The sequence below is a fragment of the Salmo salar genome, chromosome 29, assembly GCF_965601325.2.
Source record: "Salmo salar chromosome 29, fSalSal1, whole genome shotgun sequence".
NCBI classification, from domain to species: domain Eukaryota; kingdom Metazoa; phylum Chordata; class Actinopteri; order Salmoniformes; family Salmonidae; genus Salmo; species Salmo salar.
This window is the reverse complement of record NC_138319.1, coordinates 27,682,093-27,710,000: the sequence shown is the minus strand read 5'-3', so window position 1 is coordinate 27,710,000 and position 27,908 is coordinate 27,682,093. Positions and strand designations below refer to the sequence as shown.

The 27,908-nt window shown below is 43.8% G+C and overlaps 1 protein-coding gene across 3 annotated transcripts in view; it reads right to left on the bottom strand.

Annotated features, from left to right (window-relative positions):
* The window catches only part of LOC106590470 (brother of CDO), a 46,412-nt gene extending 19,015 nt beyond the window's left edge, over positions 1-27,397 (bottom strand). For 2 of the 3 annotated variants that reach the window (XM_014181531.3, XM_014181534.3), the window contains exons 1-3: positions 27,191-27,397; positions 2,559-2,696; positions 2,072-2,353 (exon numbers count right to left, since the gene is read on the bottom strand). In XM_014181531.3, the coding sequence (XP_014037006.1) occupies positions 2,072-2,353; positions 2,559-2,679 (403 nt within the window). In that variant the 5' untranslated portion in view covers positions 2,680-2,696; positions 27,191-27,397. Of the gene's footprint in view, positions 1-2,071; positions 2,354-2,558; positions 2,697-14,070; positions 14,273-27,190 lie in introns of all 3 variants that reach the window. The other variant, XM_014181532.3, reaches the window with a different exon arrangement.
* Between the last annotated feature and the right edge of the window lie 511 nt (positions 27,398-27,908).

Below are 27,908 nucleotides of genomic sequence, written 5' to 3'. Positions count from 1 at the left end.
CACACTATATGAAAACACTACACTACACTACACTCTCTAAAAACTACACACACAGTCACACACTATATGAAAACACTACACTACACTCTCTAAAAACTACACACACAGTCACACACTATATGAAAACACTACACTACACTACACTCTCTAAAAACTACACACACAGTCACACACTATATGAAAACACTACACTACACTACACTCTCTAAAAACTACACACACAGTCACACACTATATGAAAACACTACACTACACTCTCTAAAAACTACACACAGTCACACACTATATGAAAACACTACACTACACTACACTCTCTAAAAACTACACACACAGTCACACACTATATGAAAACACTACACTACACTACACTCTCTAAAAACTACACACACAGTCACACACTATATGAAAACACTACACTACACTCTCTAAAAACTACACACAGTCACACACTATATGAAAACACTACACTACACTACACTCTCTAAAAACTACACACTCAGCTCACACACTATATGAAAACACTACACTACACTACACTCTCTAAAAACTACACACACAGTCACACACTATATGAAAACACTACACTACACTCTCTAAAAACTACACACAGTCACACACTATATGAAAACACTACACTACACTACACTCTCTAAAAACTACACACACAGTCACACACTATATGAAAACACTACACTACACTACACTCTCTAAAAACTACACACAGTCACACACTATATGAAAACACTACACTACACTCTCTAAAAACTACACACACAGTCACACAGGCCTAACACACAACCTCACACAGGCCTAAGACAACCTCACTAAACATTCTCTCTCTCTCTCCCTCTACCTACCTACCACCTGTTTTTGGTAGTTTTCCACACTACTTCCCTTCCATTTATAGCATGAGGTCAGTGATAAAGTAGTCTACAGTACTACTGCCAAGAGATGAGCTATAGATGTACCTACCATAGGAGTCCCCTCAAAGCATACCATTGACTATGTACATACCCAGCGTGTGACAGCTGCAGGAGTTGTGACTCGTTTTTGTCTCTCTCTCTCCCTCTCTCTCTCTCACACACACACACACACACACACACACACACACACACACACACACACACACACACACACACACACACACACACACACACACCCTTATCTTCCCCTCACAAGAAAAGCAGCCCTCTCCCCAATTACAGGACCATAACTCCTGCGTCACAGGAATGTGGTGTCGTGGGGAGAAGAGCTGAGAGTGACCCAATGGTCCCCTGGCAGGGCCCCATTCACTGCAACCCCAGTCCTCTCCCCTGGCCAGGCAGCACCACCAGGCTTCAGGGTCACATTCTCCAGGCAGACCCCTCTCAGTCCCTCTCTGTCACCGAGAGTGATACACACTACCACTACACACCATTATTATTCACTACTCCATCACATGCGCCGTGAACAACAGGTGTAGACCAACAGTGAAATGTTCACTTACGGGCCCTTCACAATAATGCACAGAGAAATAATAGAAAAATGATAACACCAGGAATAAATCCACAATGAGTAACGATATCGTGGATATATATGTGCAGGGGTACGAGGTAATTGAGGTAGATATGTACATATAGGTCGGGGTAAAGTGAGAGATAATAAACTGTAGCAGAGCAAAGGGGGGGGGTCAATGCAGATAGTCCGGGTAGCTGTTTGGTTCACTTCTCTAGCAGTCTATTTAGCATCCACACGATGGAGTCTCGTTACACTACAGTCCTCTACTCTGCCCTCGCCAACAGCCTACTGGTTAACCAACAGCTACACTTTAAAAACAGATTGTGTTTTTTTACGACCGTTTTTTGTACAATAGTATGCTCAGTCGGATACTTTGAGTTAACAGTGTTTTTCCCACATTCCAATAACTTGGCATAAGGATTTGTATATATACTTAAAGCCAATGAAGGGAGAGTGTTGAAAATGAGCACAAATACTCACACTGTGGTGAAACATACACACTGGGTGATGCTTTATTTCTGTGTCAATGTGTTTGGATGTTATATAAACCTTAAATGCATGAACAACAACTCACTGGCAGCGGTGACGTTGGCAGACACACTGGCCAGGGCCCCTGCGTTGGTGCTGGCCACACACTGGTACCTGCCCAGGGTGAGGTTGGTGAGGGCTGGGATGAGCAGCGTGCCAGGCTCCAGTACCACCCCCAGGTCCCCGCCAGCCCCGGCAACCAGCTCGCGCCCGTTTAGCCACCAGCTGATGTTGGCTGAGGGGGGTTGGGTGCTGCACCTCAGAATCACTCTTCCCCCTAGCTTCTGGACCACCGACAGAGGCTCCTCTGTGAACACTGGTACTTCATCTGATAGAAAGGGATGAGAGAGGATGAGGGATGAGAGCGAGATGAGAGACACTGCCGTACACCTATTTAAACTGTGTGAAGTTATCCTATTCTCCATCTACCTACATGGGATTGCATCCTTACTTCTGATATTAGTATCTCTCTAAATGTCCCTGTTTCACTGTTGAGATGTTGTGACATGAGTCATGACCGGTGCTCTACTCACCACTGGTACCACTGACGGTGGCGCCGCTCTGTATGCAGCACAGCAGCACTGCACTCAGAGCACTCAGCACTCGTGCCCGTCGCTTTTTCATCCACGGAGTCCAGTCTAATGTTCCAGACATCTTCCATACACTATGCCCTGGTGGAGAGAGGGAGAGGGCGAGAGAGAGAGGGAGAGGGCGAGAGAGAGAGGGAGAGGGCGAGAGAGAGGGAGAGAGGGCGAGAGAGAGGGAGAGGGCGAGAGAGAGAGGGAGAGGGCGAGAGAGAGGGAGAGGGCGAGAGAGAGGGAGAGGGCGAGAGAGAGAGGGAGAGGGCGAGAGAGAGAGGGAGAGGGCGAGAGAGAGAGGGAGAGGGCGAGAGAGAGGGAGAGGGCGAGAGAGAGAGGGAGAGGGCGAGAGAGAGAGGGAGAGGGCGAGAGAGAGGGAGAGGGCGAGAGAGAGGGAGAGGGCGAGAGAGAGAGGGAGAGGGCGAGAGAGAGGGAGAGGGCGAGAGAGAGAGGGAGAGGGCGAGAGAGAGGGAGAGAGAAAGAGGGAGAGGGCGAGAGAGAGGGAGAGAGAGAGAGGGAGAAAGAGAGACAGAGGTCAGACGGTCATACACAGATTTAAGACACTCAAAACAAAGTGTGAATCCACTGAATCACAAATGGGCACACACACACTCAAACACCCACACACTCTCACACACACACTCTCTCTCACGCACACACACATACACACACCTTCTTTTATTCTGCCACTAAACTAACAACCACTCAAACCACTGACAGATCCCATGGCAACGCCATAAACAAATCTCCACATACAGGTACATATACATACACCACCCACACACACACACACATATACACACCCCACTGAAAGGCAGAGCCCAGGTGAAGGTCCTGCTCACAGCCCTCAGAAACACAACTCCAGCCCAGACACAAACAAAACCTTTATTTTCTATCAGCCCCCATGCCAGCACTGACCCCATGCTACAACTGACCCCATGCTACGACTGACCCCCTCACCACTCATCCCCCTTTCAGCCCCTTCATCAAAGAGGCGCCCTCATTCTGCGGGGGTTAACCCGACTCTCCCCCACTCAGGTGTAACTGATACAGGTAGAGGGTATGGGGGAGCAGGAAGGGGACAGAGAGCCTGTATTCACCACACAAAGAACAACTGAATACAGGGAGGACAGGGAGGGGAAAGGGGGGAATACTAGTATCGCAGCAGTGTGTGTGTGTGTGTGTGTGTGTGTGTGTGTGTGTGTGTGTGTGTGTGTGTGTGTGTGTGTGTGTGTGTGTGTGTGTGTGTGTGTGTGTGATAGAGGGAGAAATAAGGCCAGAGAGAAAGATAGAGGGGGGCTGGTAATGGTCAGTCTATTAACAGTTAATGCAGAGCGGGGAGCTTGTCACTGCCAAGTTTCCCAAATTCTTCCCTGTCAGGTTAAACTAACAACTTCCCATCAGGATGAGGAGGGTGGTCCACACACAGCTCACAGAGAAAATCTCTCTCTCTTCCTCCCTCTCTCCTTCTGTTTCCCTCTCTCTCCCTTCCTCTCTCTCTTTCTCTCTCCCTCTCTCTCACACACACACACACACACACACACACACAGGCCTACATACACACTAGCATGCGAACACACACATCCTCATACATAAACAAACACACAGTACTACACAGACTCATACACACTGCATACTCATACATGCTAGAATACATAAACACATTAACACTCTCGCACACAAACACACACAAGCACACACACAAGCACACACACAAGCTGGCTCTGATCCTATCGTTGCAAGGGAATGATTTATGAAACTTCAGGCTTTAGTGACAGAGCCTAACGACCAAAAACATAGAGTAGCAAACACACTCACACACACGTGTGCACGCACACAGGGAGAGAGCAGGACAGAGAGAGTGGAAAATATTACACAGCAACTTAATTATATTCCAATGGCACTTTAGTGAAACCATTTTCTTTGGTTGGTGGGCACAGGATTCTAAGCAAAACAGCTGTTAATAGATAGACCCACACACACAGACAAAAACATTTTCATTGCAGACTAACAACCCCACTCACACTGTTTCACATGATTCATCATGATTTAAAAACACTCTTCTTCCATGAGAACCTCTCCAACATCAACCCTCCCTAAAAGCAGCCTCCTCTCTGGCTCTTCTACATCCCTTCATCAGAATAGACTGTATTTGCTTAGCAGATACCATGCCTCAGGATGACAAGCTGGCCTCAACACAACTTTTTCCATCCATCCATTCCAGCAGAGATAGAAAGAGAGCAGAGAGAGACCATAGAGTGGGAGAGAGAGGGAGAGGGCACAGCGAGAGAGAGAGAGAGAGAGAGAGAGAGAGAGAGAGAGAGAGAAAGAGAGGGCACAGCGAGAGAGAGAGAGCAGAGAGCAGAGAGAGAGAGCAGAGAGAGAGCAGAGAGAGAGACTAATGAAGCCTTCTTCTATTCTTTCCTGTCCTCTCTCTCCTCCTCCTCATCCCAGAGCAGAGGGAGGCTGATGAAGACCAGAGACACACACACAGACATGTCCTCTGATTTACAACAGAAGAATAAGAGTGTGTTGCAAATAGCCTGGAGTTAACCCCAGGAAGAAATTAGGGCTAGGAATTGCCAGGAACCTCACAATACTTACGTGCCAATATGATATGTATTTCGATTCTCACGATTCTATATGTATTGCAAACTGGGATTTTATGTCCCAAACATATTGCTCACCATGTCTTCTGCAGAGGGACAAGAGAAAGTCATGAGAAAACAAGTTTTAATCAGTCATGGAAATAAAAGTGATGAAAACAAATTGGCTCCCTATTTAAATAGAAGATGGAGAACAAGCTATGAAAGAAAAATACTTTGTTTTGGTGCGGGTACAGTCAATTAATGTAAAAATAAGACTTCGATATTGTCAAAACGATACATCGTCAATAAAAATATCCTGATATGTAACTATCATTTTTTGGTCCCAGTTCAAAGCTTGGTAAATCTGTCCCTGTCAGTATGTTTGTAAACTCCTGTGTGTATCTTATAAGCTCCAGAGGTGTGTTGGGGTCGTTTGCGTATGACAGTTTATTAGGTACACCCATCTAGTACCGGTCGGACCCCCCTTTGCCTCCAGAACAGTCTGAATTCTTCGGGGCATGGAAACATTGCTCAATTTGTATCAAGGGACCTAACATGAGCCATGAAAACATTCCCCACACCATTACACCACCCCCACCAGCCTGTACCATGCCTGCTGCTTAGGCCAAATCCTGACTCTGCTATCAGCATGATGCAACAGGAACCAGGATTGAATGGACCAGACGATGTTTTTCCACTCCTCAATTGTCCAGTGTTGGTGGTGGCGTGCCCACTGGAGCCGCTTCTTGTTTTTAGCTGATAGGAGTGGAACCCGGTGTGGTCGTCTGCTGCAGTAGCCCATCCGTGACAAGGACCGCCAAGTTGTGCTTTCCAAGATTCCGTTCTGCAGACCAATGTTGTACTGCGCCGTTATTTGCCTGTTTGTGGCCAGCCTGTCTCCTTCGACCTCTATCATAAACAAGCTGTTTTTGCCCACAGGACTGCTGCTGACTGGATGTTTTTGTTTGTCGCTCCATTCTCGGTAAACCCCAGGAGGCCGGCTGTTTCTGAGATACTGGAACCGGGGCGCCTGGCACCGACAATCATACCACGCTCAACGTTGATTTGGTCACTCATTTTGCCCATTCTAATGTTCAATCAAACAGTAACTGAATGCCTTTGCGCCTGTCCGTGTCACGTCCTGACCAGTAAAGGGGTTATTTGTTATTGTAGTTTGGTCAGGACGTGGCAGGGGGTGTTTGTTTTATGTGGTTCGGGGTTTGTTGGGCTATGTACTTATGTAAGAGGGGTGTTTGTTTTATGTGTTCCGGGGTTTTTTGGTCTATGTTCTATGTGAGTGTATTTCTATGTTCAGTCTAGTCTATCTATTTCTATGTTTAGTTCATTGGATTGACCTTCAATTGGAGGCAGCTGTTCCTCGTTGCCTCTGATTGAAGGTCCTATGTATAGGGGTGTTTTGTAATGGGATTTGTGGGTAGTTGTTTCCTGTTTTGTGTCTGTGCACCTGACAGGACTGTTTAGTGTCATTCGTTGTTTTGTATACGTGATTTGTTTGTTTTTCCTTCTTTTGATTTAATAAAGAAGATGAGTATACAGGTTCCCGCTGCACCTTGGTCCAATCCTTACGATGCCCGTTACAGTCTGCCTGCTTTATATTGCGAGCCACTGCCATGTGACTCCCTGTCTGTAGGAGCAAACCATTTTGTTGTGAACAGGGTGGTGTACCTAATAAACTGACTTGTGGGTATGGGCTGGGTCGGGCCTGTATTATGTGTGTGGAGTGTATGAGTGACTATAGGTATATGAGTATGTTGTTTGCTCTTATGTGAGAGATGTAGATGGCAAGCAGTACTTATGAGTCTTGGATGTTGCATCAGTACTATGGGCATATACGTGTATGCAGACCTGCCAACATGGACGCATTTTGTGTACCAACTATGCAATTCTCTGTCCATGTAAGCAGGTACGAGATCCGAGTTAAAAGTACGCAGAAATGAATAGGGCCTGATTTTTTTTATTTTATTTTTTATTTTTTATTTTAATTTTTTAAAAATCCACTGAGTAAATCTAACATCCCGATTCTCGAGCTGCAAAACACAGACATGAATGGAGTTTGTGTCAACGGACATGGAGATGAATACATTATAATTAGACGTAGCTACATCGTGTTTGTCCCTCCTGGTGGTTGTGATGCTGAGTTTGCCGACTGTCAGCTGTAAGTTAACACATGGACAAATCCCTTTTCCATTCTGTTGTGGAAAGGTAAACACATTGGTTCAAGCTAACGTTAGCGAACATAAGATGGACATTCAGTGGCTCTAAAGTGACAGCAGTTCACTCACATTTGCTACTGAAAGAAATTAAATACAAATATGAAAAATAACTGTTCGCATTTGTGCGAGGGTGATATACGTTCAATTCTGCGTCCCATTAGTTGTATTTTCCACGTATCATTACGAGGATCACGCATCCTGATAGACTGTAACAGTAATTATGATCCACGTCACAAAAAGCATTACAAAAGTATAATCACAAATAAATATAAACATCTTGGAATTAAATGGGGTCTGGAGTTTAGAAGACTGCGTGATGAAGAATGGATGAGTGTCCGGTATTAACTATAGAGGCAATGCTTTTAAAATGCCTTTGTACTATATTTGAGATTTTATCAATTTCGAAAATCTGAAACGATATATGCGCTGCAAAGAAATACAATAGACACCTTTACATAGTTTGCGGTCTGTGTCGATGCGATTATTTGTTTAAATGTTTGGAATGCTGTCAAGAAAGAAAGAATTCCAACCTTTTGTAGACTTGATTTGGTACAATTCTATAATTGCGATCAGACTCACGAACAGCGTGCGCACGAGCATGCGGGGGAAAGAAAACCCCAATTCCGTGCTACGCGGAGAGAGTTGAATCTCCAATTTGCCGCGCGCGTCTGGTACTCTAAAAAGTTGGACAATGTTGGCAGGTCTGGTGTATGTAACGGTATGCTGTGTACTAGTATGAGATGGTGAGAGGTGTATGAGATGGTGAGAGGTATTAGGAGTCAGTGGATAAAGCCTCATTGTGGTGCTGGTGCAGGCAGGCTTCTTGGGTTCCCCAGGCCAAATCAGGGCCCCATTGTTCCCCTGCCTCCCAGGATAAATTAATTTTGACAAGGCTGCTAATTGGATAAAACCAGGCTGGAGCCTCCTCCCTGAGCACTGAAATTCCATCTGCTTTCTAGCATGGAGAGAGAGGACACAGGATGGGGGGGGGGGGGGGGGGGGGGGGGGGGTTAGGGGTGTTGGGTAGCTAAGCTGTTGAATATGTATCACCCCCCCACTCCTCCTCCTCTCTTCCTCACACCCTCTCTCTCTTTCTATCCACCATTTTACATCCTTTACTACCCCCCCATCCAAACATCACAATGGCCCCCCTTTAGATAAACACATGCGGTGTCAAGTGTGAGGATTGCTGGGTTCAACTGCTCCGCTCGGGCCCGCCGGCCCACAATGCCGCACTGCATAGCTGCCATGCGGGAGGCCGGTTGCCCCTAGCGACGCTAACAGGCAGAACGTACCTTAATAGAGTGGAGAGTCATTGTAAAGCAGTGAGCCGGCGCGCGGACAAAGACCCCACGGACCCTAGAGAGAAAGGGGACAAAGACCCCACGGACCCCCAGAGAGAAAGGGGAGACGCTACTCTGAAGGGCCCCGGGAAGAGCTGATGATGGGACCTGCTCAATGGAAGAGAGGAGAGGAAGAGAGTGTGTGTGTGTGGGGGGGGGGGGGGCAGTTTGAGAGTAATGTTGTGGGGGTGAGTGGGGGGGTGGGGGCTCAATGACCAAGAGGATTGAGCGTAATGTGGAGAGGTGAGTGGGGAGGTGGGGGGGGTGTTCAATGACCAAGAGGGTTGAGAGTAGTGTGGAGAGGTGAGTGGGGGGGGGGGGGGGGGGGGGCTTAGATGGGTGAGGGTTGGGGGGTGAACGGGATGGAGAGGGCTTGACTGAGAAAGCAGAACAGGGTTGAAATTAACGGAGGAGATGTCAACTGGCAGGCGAGCAGGAGGACAGAGGGTCTTGTCAATGAGAGGGTGTGTGAGAGCGTCGTTTGAATGTGTCCAACATATTTTCCCTGCACTCAGTCAATCTGGATGCTGGCCCTTTGGTCAGGCTGGTCAGGCTGGGGCTGAGTGGAGGAGATAAAAGACAACAACTGCTACAGCTCTGCTCTCATTTGACATTTTAGTCATTTAGCAGACGCTCTTATCCAGAGCGACTTACAGTAGTGAGTGCATACATTTTCATTTGTACTGTTCCCCAGTGGGAATCGAACTTGGCATTGCATGTGCCAATTTAAGATGAATTACCAGTCCCTCCAGGATTCCACAATTCTGCGATCGCATTTTTTGGGGGCAAAATCAACAATTCCCCTCATAATAAGTGTGGGCTTGCAAATTTGACCAATCACCACACAATTTCCGCATGAAACATTTAAATCATCGCAATATTATTGCATAAAACTGACCCATCACCATAGTACAAAAAGAGGGCTCGAAATTTCAACCAATCACTGGACACTAACAGCATAATATGGTTCAATCAAGCCACAAGTCAACAAACTTTTTCCCTCATCAGCGCATTTTCTGAACCAATTAGACAAAATCGTTGTATAATGCTATGCTACATCTCAGAATTGCCGCAGCAATTCTTGTCGGCAAATATCACCAAAAAATACCTGCGAAATCCTGGAGGGACTGAATTACATTTCCCCAGCCCGTTCCCTCAGCTGTTTACCAAAACAAGTGGCAGTGCTGCCGTTTCGTTGTTTTCTGAATCCCAGACTATAGCTTTAATAGCCTACACTGTTACCTAAACAATCTGTTAGCTACACTCAGGAGCAAGCTGTTAGCTGTACAGGAACCAGTTTATCCCTATGCTATGGCTAGGTCTATACGTAGCACATACAGTTTGAACACACAGTCCCGGCCCTCTCACTGACGAGTCCAGTACCTGGCTTCTCTCTGACCTCTGACATTAACAGAATATTCTGGAGTGTTCTCTCAGGGTTCTCATAATGTTGCCCAGTGTCCGGTCTGGAGCATGAAGTCATGAGCTTTGTCAAAAGTCCTGTTCTGCCCCAGAAAGCCTATGTAAATTCCGATCGCCAGAACGAGGCCAAAAAATTGTGTAGATGCCCGTTATGGGCTCTAAAATGTGTTTATTATGATCAAGTTCAATCTCCAACGTGAATTCTGTTCGCTACAAACCAAGATATTTAATTAAACAGTGATCAATTCTGACTACTACATTTGTCGTCACACGTGCTGACACAGACCAATCACGAGCCGGCAGGCTACGAGGAGGCTCGCACCCTCATGCACACTTCTTGCCCTTATGAGGGTGTGGTGTGCTCATAGGTTGACTACCTCAGCCAGGATGAAAATGACTACAACGACCATGATCCTTTGCTGGTTACAGCCCCATTCAGCAATGTGACGTGCTTCATATTCAAATACTTCCGGCTTCATGCGCCATTTGGAGTTTTCCATAGGAATACTGTATGTGGATGACGTCAGAGCTATCACCCTCAACTGGTTTTAATGTCTTTGGATGTTGCCGCAACATTCTGGATAGTTCTGGGTTGCGTTTAATGTGGTAAAACCAATGTTACAGAACGTTCAGATAGAACTGTTCTATGTAGAACACACACAGGTCTATGTCATGTAGATTAGGGAACCATGTTAGCTGGTCTTTACAAGGCATTTCTATCAGGACGCCGTGCCCTCCTGATGGTGGCGCTGGTAGGGTCTGAGTTGGTGAGGTTGGCAGTTTAGCCCGCTCTAGCAGGTGGAACCCAGGAGGCCGCGCCTCGTTCATACCCCTCTCTCTGAGCTGAGTACCCACAATCTCCCTCTCAACATTTCTCTACGTCTCCAGACATCAACAGCTCCCATGCTACAGAAATTTCACATCAAAAGCATCGTCTAACAAGGTTGGGACCCCCCCACACTCTTCACAAAGTATTAATGAGCTATTCTCTCCCCCCTCCACCCCATCATTCCATCGATGCTAACGAGCACCAGGCCGTCTCAGGGATTAACGAGGGAGATCAAGCCAGGCCCGGAGGGGGCTCTAATCAATTAGGCACCGCTGCATTTGCATCATTTATATAACGAGGCAAAATGAACCATTGAACACTAATTCTGGTGCTCCGGCAGGGTTCATAATGCCATGGTTAACAAACACAATGTCACGACAGACGCTGGATGGATGTCTGCCTCTGTGGGAAGACCTGACTGAGCCCTAACCCACTACCCAACACCACCCTGGGCATGTGTGTGTTGCAGCTTGTGTGTTTACAGTTGTGTGTGTCTATGATAATAATGAGCTATAGACTAGAAGTTACTGCTTTCGTCATACCACATGCAACGGCTAAATGGAATACTGTAGTTAACTTCATAAGCATAAAGAGCCTTTCATACAAAATGTGTGTGTGTGTGTGTGTGTGTGTGTGTGTGTGTGTGTGTGTGTGTGGTGTGTGTGTGTGTGTGTGTGTGTGTTGCGTCTCTTCAGGGAAGACAGGGCGTTTCTCAGAAGCTTTCACTAAGAGCCAAGAGCCCCAGAGCAAACTCCCTGAGTAATCACTCCCTGAGTAATCACTCCCTGAGTAATCACTCCCTGAGTAATCAAGTAATCAGTCCCATACACCACAGGAAGAAGACACCAAACTAATGCCCAGTATCACACACACACCACACACACACACACACACACACACACACACACACACACACACACACACACACACACACACACACACACACACACACACACACACACACCAAACTAATGCCCAGTATCACACACACACACACACCACACACACACACACACACACACACACACACACACACACACACACACACACACACACACACACACACACACACACACACACACACACACACACACACACACACACACACTCACACTCACTCACACACCAAACTGGCGTCATCACATTGTAAAAGTATACTCACAGAGGCATACAAAAATAAAATATAAGTTGTTATCAACAAGACCAGTCCAATCCTCCAGAACATACATGGATTATAGCTACAGACACACAGACAGATAAACACACAACAACCTTCATGGATTATAGCTACAGACTCACAGACAGATAAACACACAACAACCTTCATGGATTATAGCTACAGACACACAGACAGATAAACACACAACAACCTTCATGGATTATAGCTACAGACACACAGACAGATAAACACACAACAACCTTCATGGATTATAGCTACAGACACACAAAGACAGATAAACACACAACAACCTTCATGGATTATAGCTACAGACACACAAAGACAGATAAACACACAACAACCTTCATGGATTATAGCTACAGACACACAGACAGATAAACACACAACAACGTACATGGATTATAGCTACAGACACACAGACAGATAAACACACAACAACCTTCATGGATTATAGCTACAGACACACAGACAGATAAACACACAACAACGTACATGGATTATAGCTACAGACACACAGACAGATAAACACACAACAACCTTCATGGATTATAGCTACAGACACACAGACAGATAAACACACAACAACCTTCATGGATTATAGCTACAGACACACAGACAGATAAACACACAACAACCTTCATGGATTATAGCTACAGACTCACAGACAGATAAACACACAACAACCTTCATGGATTATAGCTACAGACACACAGACAGATAAACACACAACAACCTTCATGGATTATAGCTACAGACACACAAAGACAGATTAACACACAACAACCTTCATGGATTATAGCTACAGACACACAAAGACAGATAAACACACAACAACCTTCATGGATTATAGCTACAGACACACAAAGACAGATAAACACACAACAACCTTCATGGATTATAGCTACAGACACACAAAGACAGATAAACACACAACAACCTTCATGGATTATAGCTACAGACACACAGACAGATAAACACACAACAACATACATGGATTATAGCTACAGACACACAGACAGATAAACACACAACAACATACATGGATTATAGCTACAGACACACAGACAGATAAACACACAACAACGTACATGGATTATAGCTACAGACACACAAAGACAGATAAACACACAACAACCTTCATGGATTATAGCTACAGACACACAGACAGATAAACACACAACAACCTTCATGGATTATAGCTACAGACACACAAAGACAGATTAACACACAACAACCTTCATGGATTATAGCTACAGACACACAAAGACAGATAAACACACAACAACCTTCATGGATTATAGCTACAGACACACAAAGACAGATAAACACACAACAACCTTCATGGATTATAGCTACAGACACACAAAGACAGATAAACACACAACAACATACATGGATTATAGCTACAGACACACAAAGACAGATAAACACACAACAACCTTCATGGATTATAGCTACAGACACACAAAGACAGATAAACACACAACAACCTTCATGGATTATAGCTACAGACACACAAAGACAGATAAACACACAACAACCTTCATGGATTATAGCTACAGACACACAAAGACAGATAAACACACAACAACCTTCATGGATTATAGCTACAGACACACAAAGACAGATAAACACACAACAACCTTCATGGATTATAGCTACAGACACACAAAGACAGATAAACACACAACAACCTTCATAGATTATAGCTACAGACACACAAAGACAGATAAACACACAACAACCTTCATGGATTATAGCTACAGACTCACAAAGACAGATAAACACACAACAACGTACATGGATTATAGTTACAGACACACAAAGACAGATAAACACACACAATAAGATATACCTTTGCACATACATACATGCATATTCCCGGTGAGTTCTTCCAGGGCTGCAGGGGAGGGAAAAAATAAAGGGAGGAGTGGAGTGGAAGGGGCCCCAAGCTTCTTTGGCAGCTCATACATCAGAGTGAATGGAACCGATTATAAATCAAGAGACATTTCTCCATATTATTCAGCAGCCCTGCTCAGCCCAGCCTGACTCCTGTCCTGCATACTGCTCTCTCTAGGGGAGGAAAGGAGGGAAAGAGAGGAGGGAGAGAGATGAATAAAGAAATGAGAAAGAATGGGAAATGAGAGAGAGAGGGAGAAAGAATGCAGATATAAGAAACAGCCTGGGAAAACAAGGAGGAAATGTAAAATCAGGTATAAAAGAAAGGGGGATAGAGAAAATATAGGGATATGGCATAGTGAAAGGAGAGAGATGGCTGAGAGATAAGGGTTATATGTCAATAATAGATGGCTGAGAGATAGGGGTTATATGTCAATAATAGATGGCTGAGAGATAGGGGTTATATGTCAATAATAGATGGCTGAGAGATAGGGGTTATATGTCAATAATAGATGGCTGAGAGATAGGGGTTATATGTCAATAATAGATGGCTGAGAGATAGGGGTTATATGTCAATAATAGATGGCTGAGAGATAGGGGTTATATGTCAATAATAGATGGCTGAGAGATAGGGGTTATTTGTCAATAAGACTGTACTAGACTGCTTATTACATAGTAATAAAGATCAGGTTAGTGTAACAAACCCTGTCTGTCTCTGTGTGTCTCTGGCTCTGTGTGTCTCTGTGTCTGTCTCTGTGTCTGTCTGTGTCTGTGTGTCTGCGTGTGTGCGTCTGTGTGTGACTGTGTGTGTGTGTGTGTGTGTGTGTGTGTGTGTGTGTGTGTGTGTGTGTGTGTGTGTGTGTGTGTGTGTGTGTGTGTGTGTGTGACTGAGTGAGTTGCCTTGGGCCCTAAATGCCACAGGAACAGCTGGAGGGGACTCATTTCAAAGGGAGCTTTGAGTGTCAGAAACAGGATTACCGGTGTGTGTGTGTGTGTGTGTGTGTGTGTGTGAGAGAGAGAGAGAGAGAGAGACTCTCAGACATGTTATAGCAAGGCCAGAGGAGTTCCATGTGTCCTGTCACTCAAACTAAAATGATGTTGTTCCGGACTAAAAGAGAAGCAGGCCAAAGCGCAGTAATGCAGACAGACAGAGAGACAGACAGACCTGTGCCAATAGCAACAGAAACAAACACAGGCAGAATCTGTGGTAATCTGTATTGCTACAGTAACTGTCACAACAGAACATGATAGCATCTCTAAAATCTAAATTGACTGTGTTGCTGTTCTCAGATCAGTTATTTTGATTTATGAGTGAAGCAACAAATATAGACTAGTGGTATTATCCCAGACCAGGGAAAGCCACCAGATCCATCCAATCAGCTAAGATAGGTTTCCACATCTCTGGGAATGATGGGGACTTGTAGTAAAAAGAAATAGACTTGTTTAACTTCTTTGGGATAGGGGGCAGTATTTTGACGTCCGGATGAAAAGCATGCCCAAAGTAAACTGCCTGTTACTCAGGCCCAGAAGCTAGGATATGCATATGATTGGTAGATTTGGATAGAAAACACTCTAAAGTTTCTAAAACTGTTAAAATAATGTCTGTGAGTATAACAGAACTGAAATGGCAGGCGAAACCCCGAGGACAAACCATCCCCCCCAAAAAAGAACACATCCTACCACTGATTTCAATGGCTGGCACTTTTATAATAGGGCGAAATCGTGCCCGATTGCAGTTCCTAGGGCTTCCAATAGATGTCAACAGTCTCTGGAAAGAGTTTCAGGCTGGTTTTTGGAAAAATGAGCCAGAACTTGTATTTTTTTTAGGTGGCTCCCATTTTGACTGTAGTGTTTCCAAGCGTGTGATTGAGAGCGCGTTCTTTGGTATTTTTCTCCGGGTAAAGACAATAACGATTCTCCGTCATAAATTTGATCATTTATTTGCGTATTAGGGTACCTAAGGATTGATTATAAATGTTGATTGACTTGTTTGGATAAGTTTATTGGTAACGTTTGGGATTCATTTTGTATGCATTTTGAAGGAGGGAAACCGAGTGGATTATTGACTGAAGCGCGCCAGCTAAACTGAGTTTTTATGGATATAAAGAAGGACATTATCGAACAAAAGGACCATTTGTAATGTAACTGAGACCTTTTGGAGTGCCAACAGAAGAAGATCTTCAAAGGTAAGGCTTTTTTTATATCGCTATTTCTGACTTTTGTGTCGCAACTCCCTGGTTGAAAATGATTTGTTATGCATTTGTGTGCTGGGCGCTGTCCGCAGATAATCGCATGGTTTGCTTTCGCCGTAAAGCCTTTTTGAAATCTGACACTTGGCTGGATTAACAACAAGTTAAGCTTTACTTTGATGTATTGCACTTGTGATTTCATTAAAGTTGAATATTTATAGTAATTTAATTTCAATTTGGCGCTCTGCAATTTCACTGGAAATTGTCAAAATGGGACGGTAGCGTCCCACTAATCCGCAAGAAGTTTACCACCTTAGCCTATGATGGTAGGACCCAAATCACCTTCCTGATCCAAACTGAAATATCAAATCACCTTCCTGATCCGAACTGAAATATCAAATCACCTTCCTGATCCGAACTGAAATATCAAATCACCTTCCTGATCCGAACTAAAATATCAAATCACCTTCCTGATCCAAACTGAAATATCAAATCACCTTCCTGATCCGAACTGAAATATCAAATCATCTTCCTGATCCGAACTGAAATATCAAATCACCTTCCTGATCCGAATTAAAATATCAAATCACCTTCCTGATCCAAACTGAAATATCAAATCACCTTCCTGATCCGAACTGAAATATCAAATCATCTTCCTGATCCGAACTGAAATATCAAATCACCTTCCTGATCCGAACTAAAATATCAAATCACCTTCCTGATCCGAACTGAAATATCAAATCGTTCGTTATGGTCTTTGGGTAAGGGTTTATTCGGCTGTTCGTGGACAAAAAACCTTATCTTCGAGGCAAACCGAAGTTCGCTAGCTCAAGACTATGCCCCTACGTCAGTGATTGGTCAACAGTAGAGATTCTTCAATGAAGTGTTTATTGTCATTCAACGAGAGACTAATTGTTTTCATGCACATTTTTTCACTTGAGAAATACTGCACTAAACATCTTAGATGTAAAATTGCGTGACTAAGATCTCCTCTGCAAAAACATGAAAATGAATGACACATTTTTAAGAGAGTATGAGAGCATACATTTGGTTCACCTAGCAGAGTTTGGCTAGGCGCCAGCCGAACCGAAGCATGCAGAGGGCTTAAGACATTGGTTGATCCCTCCCTAGGGAGAAGACATTCCAGTGCCTGTCACAGAGTGATGGGTCATTACTCAATCATTACTCAGTCATAACACAGTCGTAACACAGTCATAACACAGTCATATCAGTCATAACACAGTAATAACTCAGTCATTACTCAGTCATAACACAGTCATAACACAGTCATATCAGTCATAACGCAGTAATAACTCAGTCATTACTCAGTCATAACACAGTCATAACACAGTCATAACACAGTCATATCAGTCATAACACAGTAATAATACAGTCATAACACAGTCATATCAGTCATAACACAGTAATAATACAGTCATAACACAGTCATAACACAGTCATAACACAGTCATAACACAGTCATATCAGTCATAACACAGTTATAATACAGTCATAACACAGTCATAACACAGTCATAACACATTGGCACAAGATGACATAGAAGGATGGCTCCAACCAAAATATGTTGATGGCTCAGTGGGGTTCTGTTCACACAAACTCTGTGTGTGTGTGTGTGTGTGTGTGTGTGTGTGTGTGTGTGTGTGTGTGTGTGTGTGTGTGTGTAAGAGAGAGAGTAAAGGCCAATTTTTCTCGTTTTTCAAGCGAAGGTCTTTTAAGGGAGTATGCGAGCAAACTCGTTCGGTTAGGCTAGGAGCCAGCCAAACTGCAGCGCGCTGACGCCTTAAGAGACAGAGACAAAGATAGAAAGAGACAGACAGAAACCGAGAGAGGGTGAGAGAGGTTTCCGTCAGAGCGTTGCTGTGCTATCTGGTGCTCCTGTGTGAATGGTCTTTGAGAGGATGCCTGCGTGGCTCTTGGCTCGTTTAACGCTAGCTAATCTTTGTACAAATATCTACTTAGCACACACAGGACTGTTTGTCTACACACACTCTGCTTACTTACCAGTGTCTGGAGTTTATCAATGATCTAACAACACTATGTCAGTCTCTCACACACAAACAGCAGAGTGTGTGTCAACACACCTAGAGGTCACTGACGCTAGAGGTCACACGTGCCTTTATTCAAACATAAGTGTGACTTGTACCTACGTAAAACTAGTCTTCTGATTCAGGGTGGCAAGCTGGTGATGGATACTACACAGTCAGCAGTACAAAACTACAGTATGTAGGGATGGGCATGTTCCACTTCAATCAACCAGTCCATTTAGAGTTTGTGATAAAACTGTCCTCATTTGGAATGCAGCTTGTGTATTCCATCAGGTTTTTATAGGCATGTATTTAATAGAGTACTCAAATACTCAAAACTCGATCTTTAATTAAATAAAATGTTATACTGTAAAACTATTTGGTGGATTGTGTTTTGTGGCTGCCAAAACGGGCATGTGACATTTTGTAATTTTAAAAGTGTCTTGAAGAAAGTTAATTTGCTTTAACTTTAGTGTTCCATTTCTACATGTGCATTTACGGGGCACAACAAAAAAAGAAACCAAGCCATGCATCATACAGCTCTTCTCCCTAAATTCCCTTTCCCCTCTGTGTCTCATTCACTCAATTGCGTTCCAACCGCTCCCTACACACACGTGAGCTGAGTGTGCACACAAGCTCCCGCCAGGCCTACAAGCTCCCGTTAGGATACAAGCTCCCGCTAGGCCTACAAGCTCCCGTTAGGATACAAGCTCCCGTTAGGATACAAGCTCCCGTTAGGCCTACAAGCTCCCGTTAGGATACAAGTTCCCGCTAGGCCTACAAGCTTCTGCTAGGATACAAGCTCCTGCTAGGCCTACAAGCTCCCGTTAGGATACAAGCTCCCGTTAGGCCTACAAGCTCCCGTTAGGATACAAGTTCCCGCTAGGTCTACAAGCTTCTGCTAGGATACAAGCTCCTGCTAGGCCTTCAAGCTCCCGCTAGGCCTACAAGCTCCAGTTAGGATACAAGCTCCAGTTAGGATACAAGCTCCCGCTAGGCCTACAAGCTCCCGCTAGGATACAAGCTCCCGCTAGGCCTACAAGCTCCCATTAGGATACAAGTTCCCGCTAGGCCTACAAGCTTCCGCTAGGATACAAGCTCCTGCTAGGCATACAGAAATAAAATGCCTATAAAAACGTATCTAACCAATGGGATACACAAGCTACATCTATTTAGAACATTCCAAAGAACAGGCAGAATAAACAAAATTTAATGTCTGTATATCAAAAAGAAGACTACATTTTTTTCTAACCCTGATATTTTTGTACTTTTTTTTTACATGCCAAATTAAGCCCCGTTTGAAATACCCATCTTTAACAGTACAGTATGTAGTACAGTGCATTTGGAAAGTATTCAGACCCTTTGATTTTTTTCGACAGTTTGTTATGTTACAGGAAACCTGGTGGTGAAGCATGGTGGTGGCAGCATCATGCTGTGGGGATGTTTTTAAGTGACAGGGACTGGGAGACTAGTCAGGATCAAGGGAAAAAATGAACGAAGCAAAGAACAGAGAGATCCTTAATGAAAACCTGCTCTAGAGCGCTCAGGACCTCAGACTGGGGTGAAGGTTTAACTTCCAGTAGGACAACGACCCTAAGCACACAGCCAAGACAACACAGGAGTGGCTTTGAGACAAGCCTCTGAATTTCCTTGAGTGGCCCAGCCAGAGCCCGGACTTGAACCTGATCAAACATCTCTGGAGAGACCTTAAAATAGCTGTACAGCGACGCTCCCCATCCAACCTGGCAGAGCTTGAGAGGATCTGCAGAGAAGAATGGGAGAAACTCCCCAAATATAGGTGTGCCAAGAAAACTCAAGGCTGTAATTGCTGCCAAAAGTGCTTCAACAAAGTACTGCGTAAAGGGTCTGAAAACGTATGTAAATGTGATATTTCCGTTTTTTTTAATTTTTATAAATTTGCAAAAAAAAATCTAAAAACCTGTTTTTGCTTTGTCATTATGGAGGATTGTGTGCAGAATGATGAAGGGAAAAAACAACTTCATCCATTTTAGAATAAGGCTGTAATGTAACAAAATGTGGGAAAAGTCAAGGGGTGTGAATACTTTCTGAATGCACTGTATGTACTGTATTATCACTGAGACAGGTCTCAAGGAGATTTATTCAACAACGCTGAAAGGCCAAAAGCACATCGTTTCAGGTACATCTGTGTAATGTGATCAATTGTTAGGTAGGTGGCAGAGATACAGGAGTGTGAGCAAACATCTACAACGTCTATGTCTCTCAAACGATGCAGACTTTTCACTCCTCCGCTTGCAATTTTTATCTCTGTCCTCCCTTCCCTTTCTCTTCCACGCTTCTCTCCTGCACAGCTATGTTCTCTATTCCCTCCCTCCTTCATTCCCCTCTCCTCTACCTCCTTTCTCCATCCCTCCCTCTCTCTCCCTCTCATCCTGTATGGAAGATGCTGTGGAAGGCTATCGAGGTATGCAGGGTCAGGCTTGGGAGCAGGGTGGCTCGGAGCCCCAGGGGAGGGTACTGGACCCTGGCCACCTGTTGCTCCAGGTGGCCCTCTCTGAGACTGGACACCTAAAACCACCAGGACATGAGAAACCTGACCCTACAACCCCTGCAACACTAAAGCACAATATATCAAGTAAACAACATAGCCAGAATGCCCTATATGCAAATCTACAGAACAATAGGTTTGAACTGTGGGAAAATGTTCAACTGAGCTTCCAGCAGCCAAGCCTTTATAGTTGGCTATGTGTATGATCACCATTACACTAAAACACTAGTATAACCGCCTAATATGGATAGACTCACAGCCTAAAGTCGCTCTCTTTCACAAGCACACTCCACAGTGCAGGCTATGAGAAACACACAGCCTGCCCTACACTGAGATCTGACTTCACTGGAACATGCAGGTGATCCTGAGAGGGGCGTGTTCAAGACGAGAGTGACAAGCTGCACATTCCAGTGTAAAGAGATAATCCTGATTGGAGAACCATCATGCGCGCACACACACACACACACACACACACACACACACACACACACACACACACACACACACACACACACACACACACACACACACACACACACACACACACACACACACACACACACACACACACACACACACACACACACACACACACAGAGTTAGGCCCGCAGATAGCAGCCTGCAGGCTGTTATGACTACATGATCGTACCCGCTGTAGCACAGATGAAAGCATACCCTCAGGAGTTATTTTTCTCCTTTTGCCAATTAACATTAAATCTTCTAAGAAAACAATAAACCTTTCCACAGTTGTAGCCAGAACTTAGACAGAACTCAAAAAGTCCCACAGCACCAGAACAAGAAGTAAAGAACTATCCACCCAGAGTACAGCCAGGACATAATCGATCCATGGACTCAGTGCCAATCTATATTCATGGCATCAGAAGCAAAACAACAGCAACCAGAACCTAGCCAGAGTAAGCACTAACCATGGACCCATAGCCAGAACATAGCCAGTACAAGAGCTATCCTGCCCAGAACCAGAACTATCCAAGAAAACACATCCAGACAGGATGAGATCTATCCATTGAGTCATTGTCAAAACAAGAGCTATCCAATGAGTCCTAGCCAAGCCAAGTTATTCATAGACAGAACAAGACATACCTACTGAGAGTGGACCAAAACACCAATGCCAAACACACACCTATTAAGGCAACAAAAGTAAGGACCTGTCATGTATTTTTAACAACTCACAGTACTTCAAGGCCTGATGTTATCTTTCCAGATTAGGCCTATGGACCAATCCTTGTCTTTAACCCTGTTGTTAATAGTTAACAAATGTTGGGCTGGGATGAAAATGGAACAGTAAAATGTGTGCATTCATCGGCACATAGCTAATGGCTGCTCAAAGCTGTGCCACCAAATAAGATCAGAAGACTGAGAAAGGAGAGAAAGCCAATCAGACTGGAATGAATTAGAGAATAGCTTTGAACCGCGACCGCCGAAGGTCAACAACAAACTCTACCACACCAGAGTTACCAAACAAGACGTTCCTTAGATGTCCCTCAGACAGAGGCTCAGGAACCAATGCCAAACATACATAGCCTCTTGGTAAACCAGTTCACTTATTCAGTTTAATTGAAGAGATCATTCTTCTTGATCTCTTTAAGTAAAGGTGTGCAAAGATCACACATTTTACTGCAGTGGGCTAAATCAGGGTCACACAGTGTTTCTTGGTAGTCTTAAACAAATCTACTTTAAAACAAAAGTTTACACCTCACACACATGGTTATGGGCTTAAACAAAAGAATACATCTGACATGGTACAGGTGTTGAGTTGAAATGTATTACATTTAGAGTTTGCATCCCAATATTACACTTTATATACATCACAGAAGACTGAAATATAACAGAACTCTTTGACATAGAAACACCGGATTTTCTGTTCATAAAAAAAATAAATAATGTTTATTAATTATGAAATTATGAAAAATATGAATAATATTCCACCCATAAGGCCACCAGAGGAGAATTTGGTCGTTTGACTGCAGGAAAGGGTTTTAATAGTGATGGGGGGAATATCGATACAGTTACATATCGGGATATTCTTTTTTACAATATATTGTATCTTTTAGTTTTGACAATATCACAATATTATTTTTACATTAATTGACTGTACCCGCACCAAAACAAAGTATTTTTCTTTCATAGCTTGTTCTCCATCTTCTATTTAAATAGGGAGCCAATTTGTTTTCATCACTTTTATTTCCATGACTGATTAAAACTTGTTTTCTCATGACTCTCTCTTGTCCCTCTGCAGAAGACATGGTGAGCAATATGTTTGGGACATAAAATCACAATAAAAAAACTATAAAATCACAGTATCAAATAGAAATACATATAAAATCATGAGAATCTCAATACATATATTATACAGTACCAGTTAAAGGTTTGGACACACCTACTCATTCTAGGGTTTTTCTTTATTTTTACTATTTTCTACATTGTAGAATAATAGTGAAGACATCAAAACTATGAAATAATACATATGGAATCATGTAGTAACCAAAAAAGTGTTAAACAAATCTAAATATATTTTATATTTGGGATTTTTCAAAGTAGCCACCCTTTGCCTTGATGACAGCTTTGCACACACTTGGCATTCTCTCAACCGGCTTCATTTGGTAGTCACCTGGAATGCATTTCAATTAACAGGTTTGTTAAAAGTTCATCTGTGGAATTTCTTTCCTTCTTAATGAGTTTGAGCCAATCAGTTGTGTTGTGACAAGATAGAGTTGGTATACAGAAGATAGCACCATTTGGTAAAAGACCATGTCTATATTATGGCAAAAACAGCTCAAATAAGCAAAGAGAAACGACCGTCCATCATTCATTAAAGACATGAAGAAAACCATCAAGCGCTATGATGAAACTGGCTCTCATGAGGACCGCCACAGGAAAGGAAGACACAGAATTACCTCTGCTGCAGAGGATAAGTTCATTAGGGTTACCAGCCTCAGAAATTGCAGCTCATATAAATGCTTCACAGAGTTCAAGTAACAGACACATCAACATCAACTGTTCAGAGGGTACTGCATGAATCAGGCCTTCGTGGTTGAAGGACACCAATAAGAAGAAGAGACTTGCTTGTGCCAAGAAACACGAGCAATGGACATTAGACCGGTGGAAATCTGTCCTTTGGTCTGATGAGTCCAAATTTGAGATTTTTGGTTCCAACTTCCGTGTCTTTGTGAGACGCAGAGTCGGTGAACGGATGATCTCCGCATGTGTGGTTCCTACCATGAAGCATGGAGGAGGAGGTGTGATGGTGTGGGGGTGCTTTGCTGGTGACACTGTTGGTGATTTATTTAGAATTCAAGGCGCACTTAACCAGCATGGCTACCACAGCATTCTGCTGCGATACACCATCTCATCTGGTTTGTGCATAGTGGGACTATCATTTGTTTTTCAACAGGACAATGACCCAACACACCTCCAGGCTGTGTAAGGGCTATTTGATCAAGAAGGAGAGTGATGGAGTGCTGTATCAAATGACCTGGCCTCCACAATCACCTGACCTCAATCCAATTGAGATGGTTTGGGATGAGTTGGACTGCAGGGTGAAGGAAAAGCAGCCAACAAGTGCTCAGTGTATGTGGGAACTCCTTCAAGACTGTTGGAAAAGCATTCCAGGTGAAGCTGGTTGAGAGAATGCCAAGAGTGTGCAAAGCGTTCATCAAGGCAAAGCGTGGCTACTTTGAAGAATCTAAAATATTGAATATATTCTGATTTGTTTAACACTTTTTTGGTTACTACATGATTCACGTGTTATTTCATAGTTTTGATGACTTCACTATTCTATTCTACAATGTAGAAAATAGTACAAATAAAGAAAAACCCTTGAATGAGTAGTTGTGTCAGAACTTTTGACTGGTACTGTATTTACAAAAGTATGTGTACACCCCTTCAAATTACTGGATTCGGCTATTTCAACCACACCCGTTGCTGACAGGTGTATAAAATCGAGCACACCGCCATGCAATCTCCATAGACAAACATTGGCAGTGGAATGGCTTACTGAGGAGCTTAGTGACTTTTAACGTGGCACTGTCCCACATTTCCAACAAGTATTTTCATCAAATTTCTGCCCTGCTAGAGCTGCCCTGGTCAACAGTAAGTGCTGTTATTGGGAAGTGGAAACGTCTAGGAGCAACAATGGTTCAGCCGCAAAGTGGTAGGCCACACAAGCTCACAGGACATGACCGACGAGTGCTGAATTGTGTAACACGTAAAAATCGTCTGTCCTCGGTTGCAACACTGACTACCGAGTTCCAAACAGCCTCTGGAAGCAACGTCAGCACAATAACTGTTCGTCGGGAGCTTCGTGAAATGAGTTTCCATGGCCGAGCAGCTGTACACAAGCCTAAGATCACCATGTGCAATGCCAAGCCTCAGCTGGAGTGATGTAAAGCACACCACCACTGGACTCTGGAGCAGTGGAAACGCATTCTTTGGAGTAAGGAATCATGTTTCACCATCTGGCAGTCAAACGGACTAATCTGGGTTTGGCGGATGCCAGGAGAACGCTAGCTGCCAAAATGCATAGTGCCCACTGTAAAGTTTGGTGGAGGAGGAATAATGGTCTGGGGCTGTTTTTCATGGTTTGGGCCCCTTAGTTCCAGTGAAAGGAAATCTTAAACGCTACAGCATACAATGACATTCAAGACAATTCTGTGCTTCCAACTTTGTGGCAACAGTTTTGGGAAGGCCCTTTCCTGTTTCAGCATGATAATGCCCCATTCACAAAGCGAGGTCCATACAGAAATGGTTTGTCGAGATCGGTGTTGGAAAAACTTGACTGGTCTGCACAGAGCCCTGACCTCAACCCCATCGAACACCTTTGGGATGAATTGGAAGGCAGACTGCGAGCCAGGTCTAATCGCCCAACATCAGTGCCCAACCTCACTAATGCTCTTGTGGCTGAATGAAAGCAAGTCCATGCTGCAATGTTCCAACATCTAGTGGAAAGCCTTCCCAGAAGATTGGAGGCTATTACAGCAGCAAAGAGGGGGACCAACTCCATATTAATGACCATGATTTTGGAATGAGATGTTCGATGAGCAGGTGTCCACATACTTTTGGTCATGTAGTGTGTCATATCGGCACCAAAGTATCGTGATAATATGGTATCATGAGATCCCTGGCAATTTCAAGCCCTCATTTTTAATCCATCTGACATCATGGATTGAGCTGAAACAATCTCTCCAGTTGACAGGGTGTCTTGTCGGTTTAACTGAGGTGTTTTTTTCTATGCGAGGCAGTTGGGCTAAATGTATTCTAAATAGAGCAGTGACAATCTCACCTATGCGAGGATTCGCCAAGAGCTCATTAGCCCATTGGATTAGCAAAAAATATTTTCTCATTAAATCATTCCTCAGCACAGAGATGATATGAGACTCATTGAGAGACGCCCTTGACAGCTCACAGCTAAAATACTTTCAGGCATTCCGCCGCATTGATGGTTCAGAAGAGTTGGACCAGCTGTCAATTTATTGTAATTAGGTTATTCTTGCACAGTGTACGTTTGGTTTAGTGATGAGGAGAGTGGGTTCTTTTTAAAAGCACACAATTAGTGGTGTCAAAGCTGTGCGTCATGAGATAAAATCCAATCTGTTTCGGGTTGACATTGAGGCAGGCTAATAAATAAGATGTAGGCATGAAACCAACGATATGGGGAGGGAATTTGGCAGCGCTTTGCCATGTCTGTTTTCTGTTACTCTCCTCTATAGGAACGACTACGGACTGAGGCCTGCAACAATCTACACACTTTTGGTCTTAAAATGACAATGTTTTTACCAAAAAATAATATACATTTTTATCATGAGAATAATACAAAATGCATTCAGGCACAAAGATCTAACGTTTGAGAAACTAATTTGGCCCAAAAAAAGACGCAATTCCGAAAGCTGAAGGCAGAAATGGTCAAAGGCTACTACCTCCATCACTCAATGCGTCCCAAAACTATCTTCTACAACCATCCTACAATCACATTTTCAAATGACTACTTTTTATGACCATTTCGTTCCATATTCCCAATATTAAGCGCGCAGTCTTTGCTTCTATTGATTTGGCCTGAAAGGTGGTTGAATCAAATAAAAACGTGGAAACAAAACAATTGTTACACACAAAGTTAGCGAGGTACCCGCATCCCGATTACAACATTGAAAAACACTGAACATACAATGTTTATGTTATCGCACATCCGTGTGTAAAATATGTTTCCCTGAGTGAATCCGTTATTACATAAATAAAAACATATTGTTAACTTGTAACGCATGTGTCATTACTTCGCGTAGTACTGCAAGACAGAGATCATTAGTAAAGAAAAACTTACCAAAACGTGCTATAGTTGGTATTTACTCCTCGGACAACAATCGATCTCTTTCTCAGCTTTTTACTTCAGTAAAATCCGGGGGGGAAGACACTTTTTCCTTTTTCTTTACTGCTTTAGTAATTTACTGCGATGCCACCGACATTTTCTTAGGCTCCCCAAGTTCTCACATTGAATGGCCGTTTTTGGATGACTGAGCTCTCAAACAATTCTCCCCTTTGCGACGCCTTTTCGGGTCCTCCCACTTCCCAAGAAGGGGGAGGGATCTGAACAATAGGGGCTCGCTCCCAAATCACAAAGTTGGTAAAGCCCTCTAGTTTCCCCCAAGAAACACACTCTATTGTCAGGCCCAGTTGTTCTCACCGCAGTGCGTAATGATGAAATGTGTTGTTATAATGAATGTATGTACATGTGCATAAAAGAGTTTAATAGGAACAGTGTAAGACAAACAAAAAAAGTTGCCAAAAGTTCTACATGGTGGGGGGAGAAAAATGCCCCTCCCCCTCGTCCCCTAGACTGGTGTGTTCCTCCAGTTTGTATTGAGCCCGTCCATTGAAGCCCGCATGCCTCTATCTCTCTCTAGTGCAGCTGTCAGGAGATGGAGGCAGTAAGAGGCAGTAAGAGGCATCGCAATACTCTCTCTCTCTCTCTCTCTCTCTCTCTCTCTCTCTCTCTCTCTCTCTCTCTCTCTCTCTCTCTCTCTCTCTGTCTCTCTCTCTCT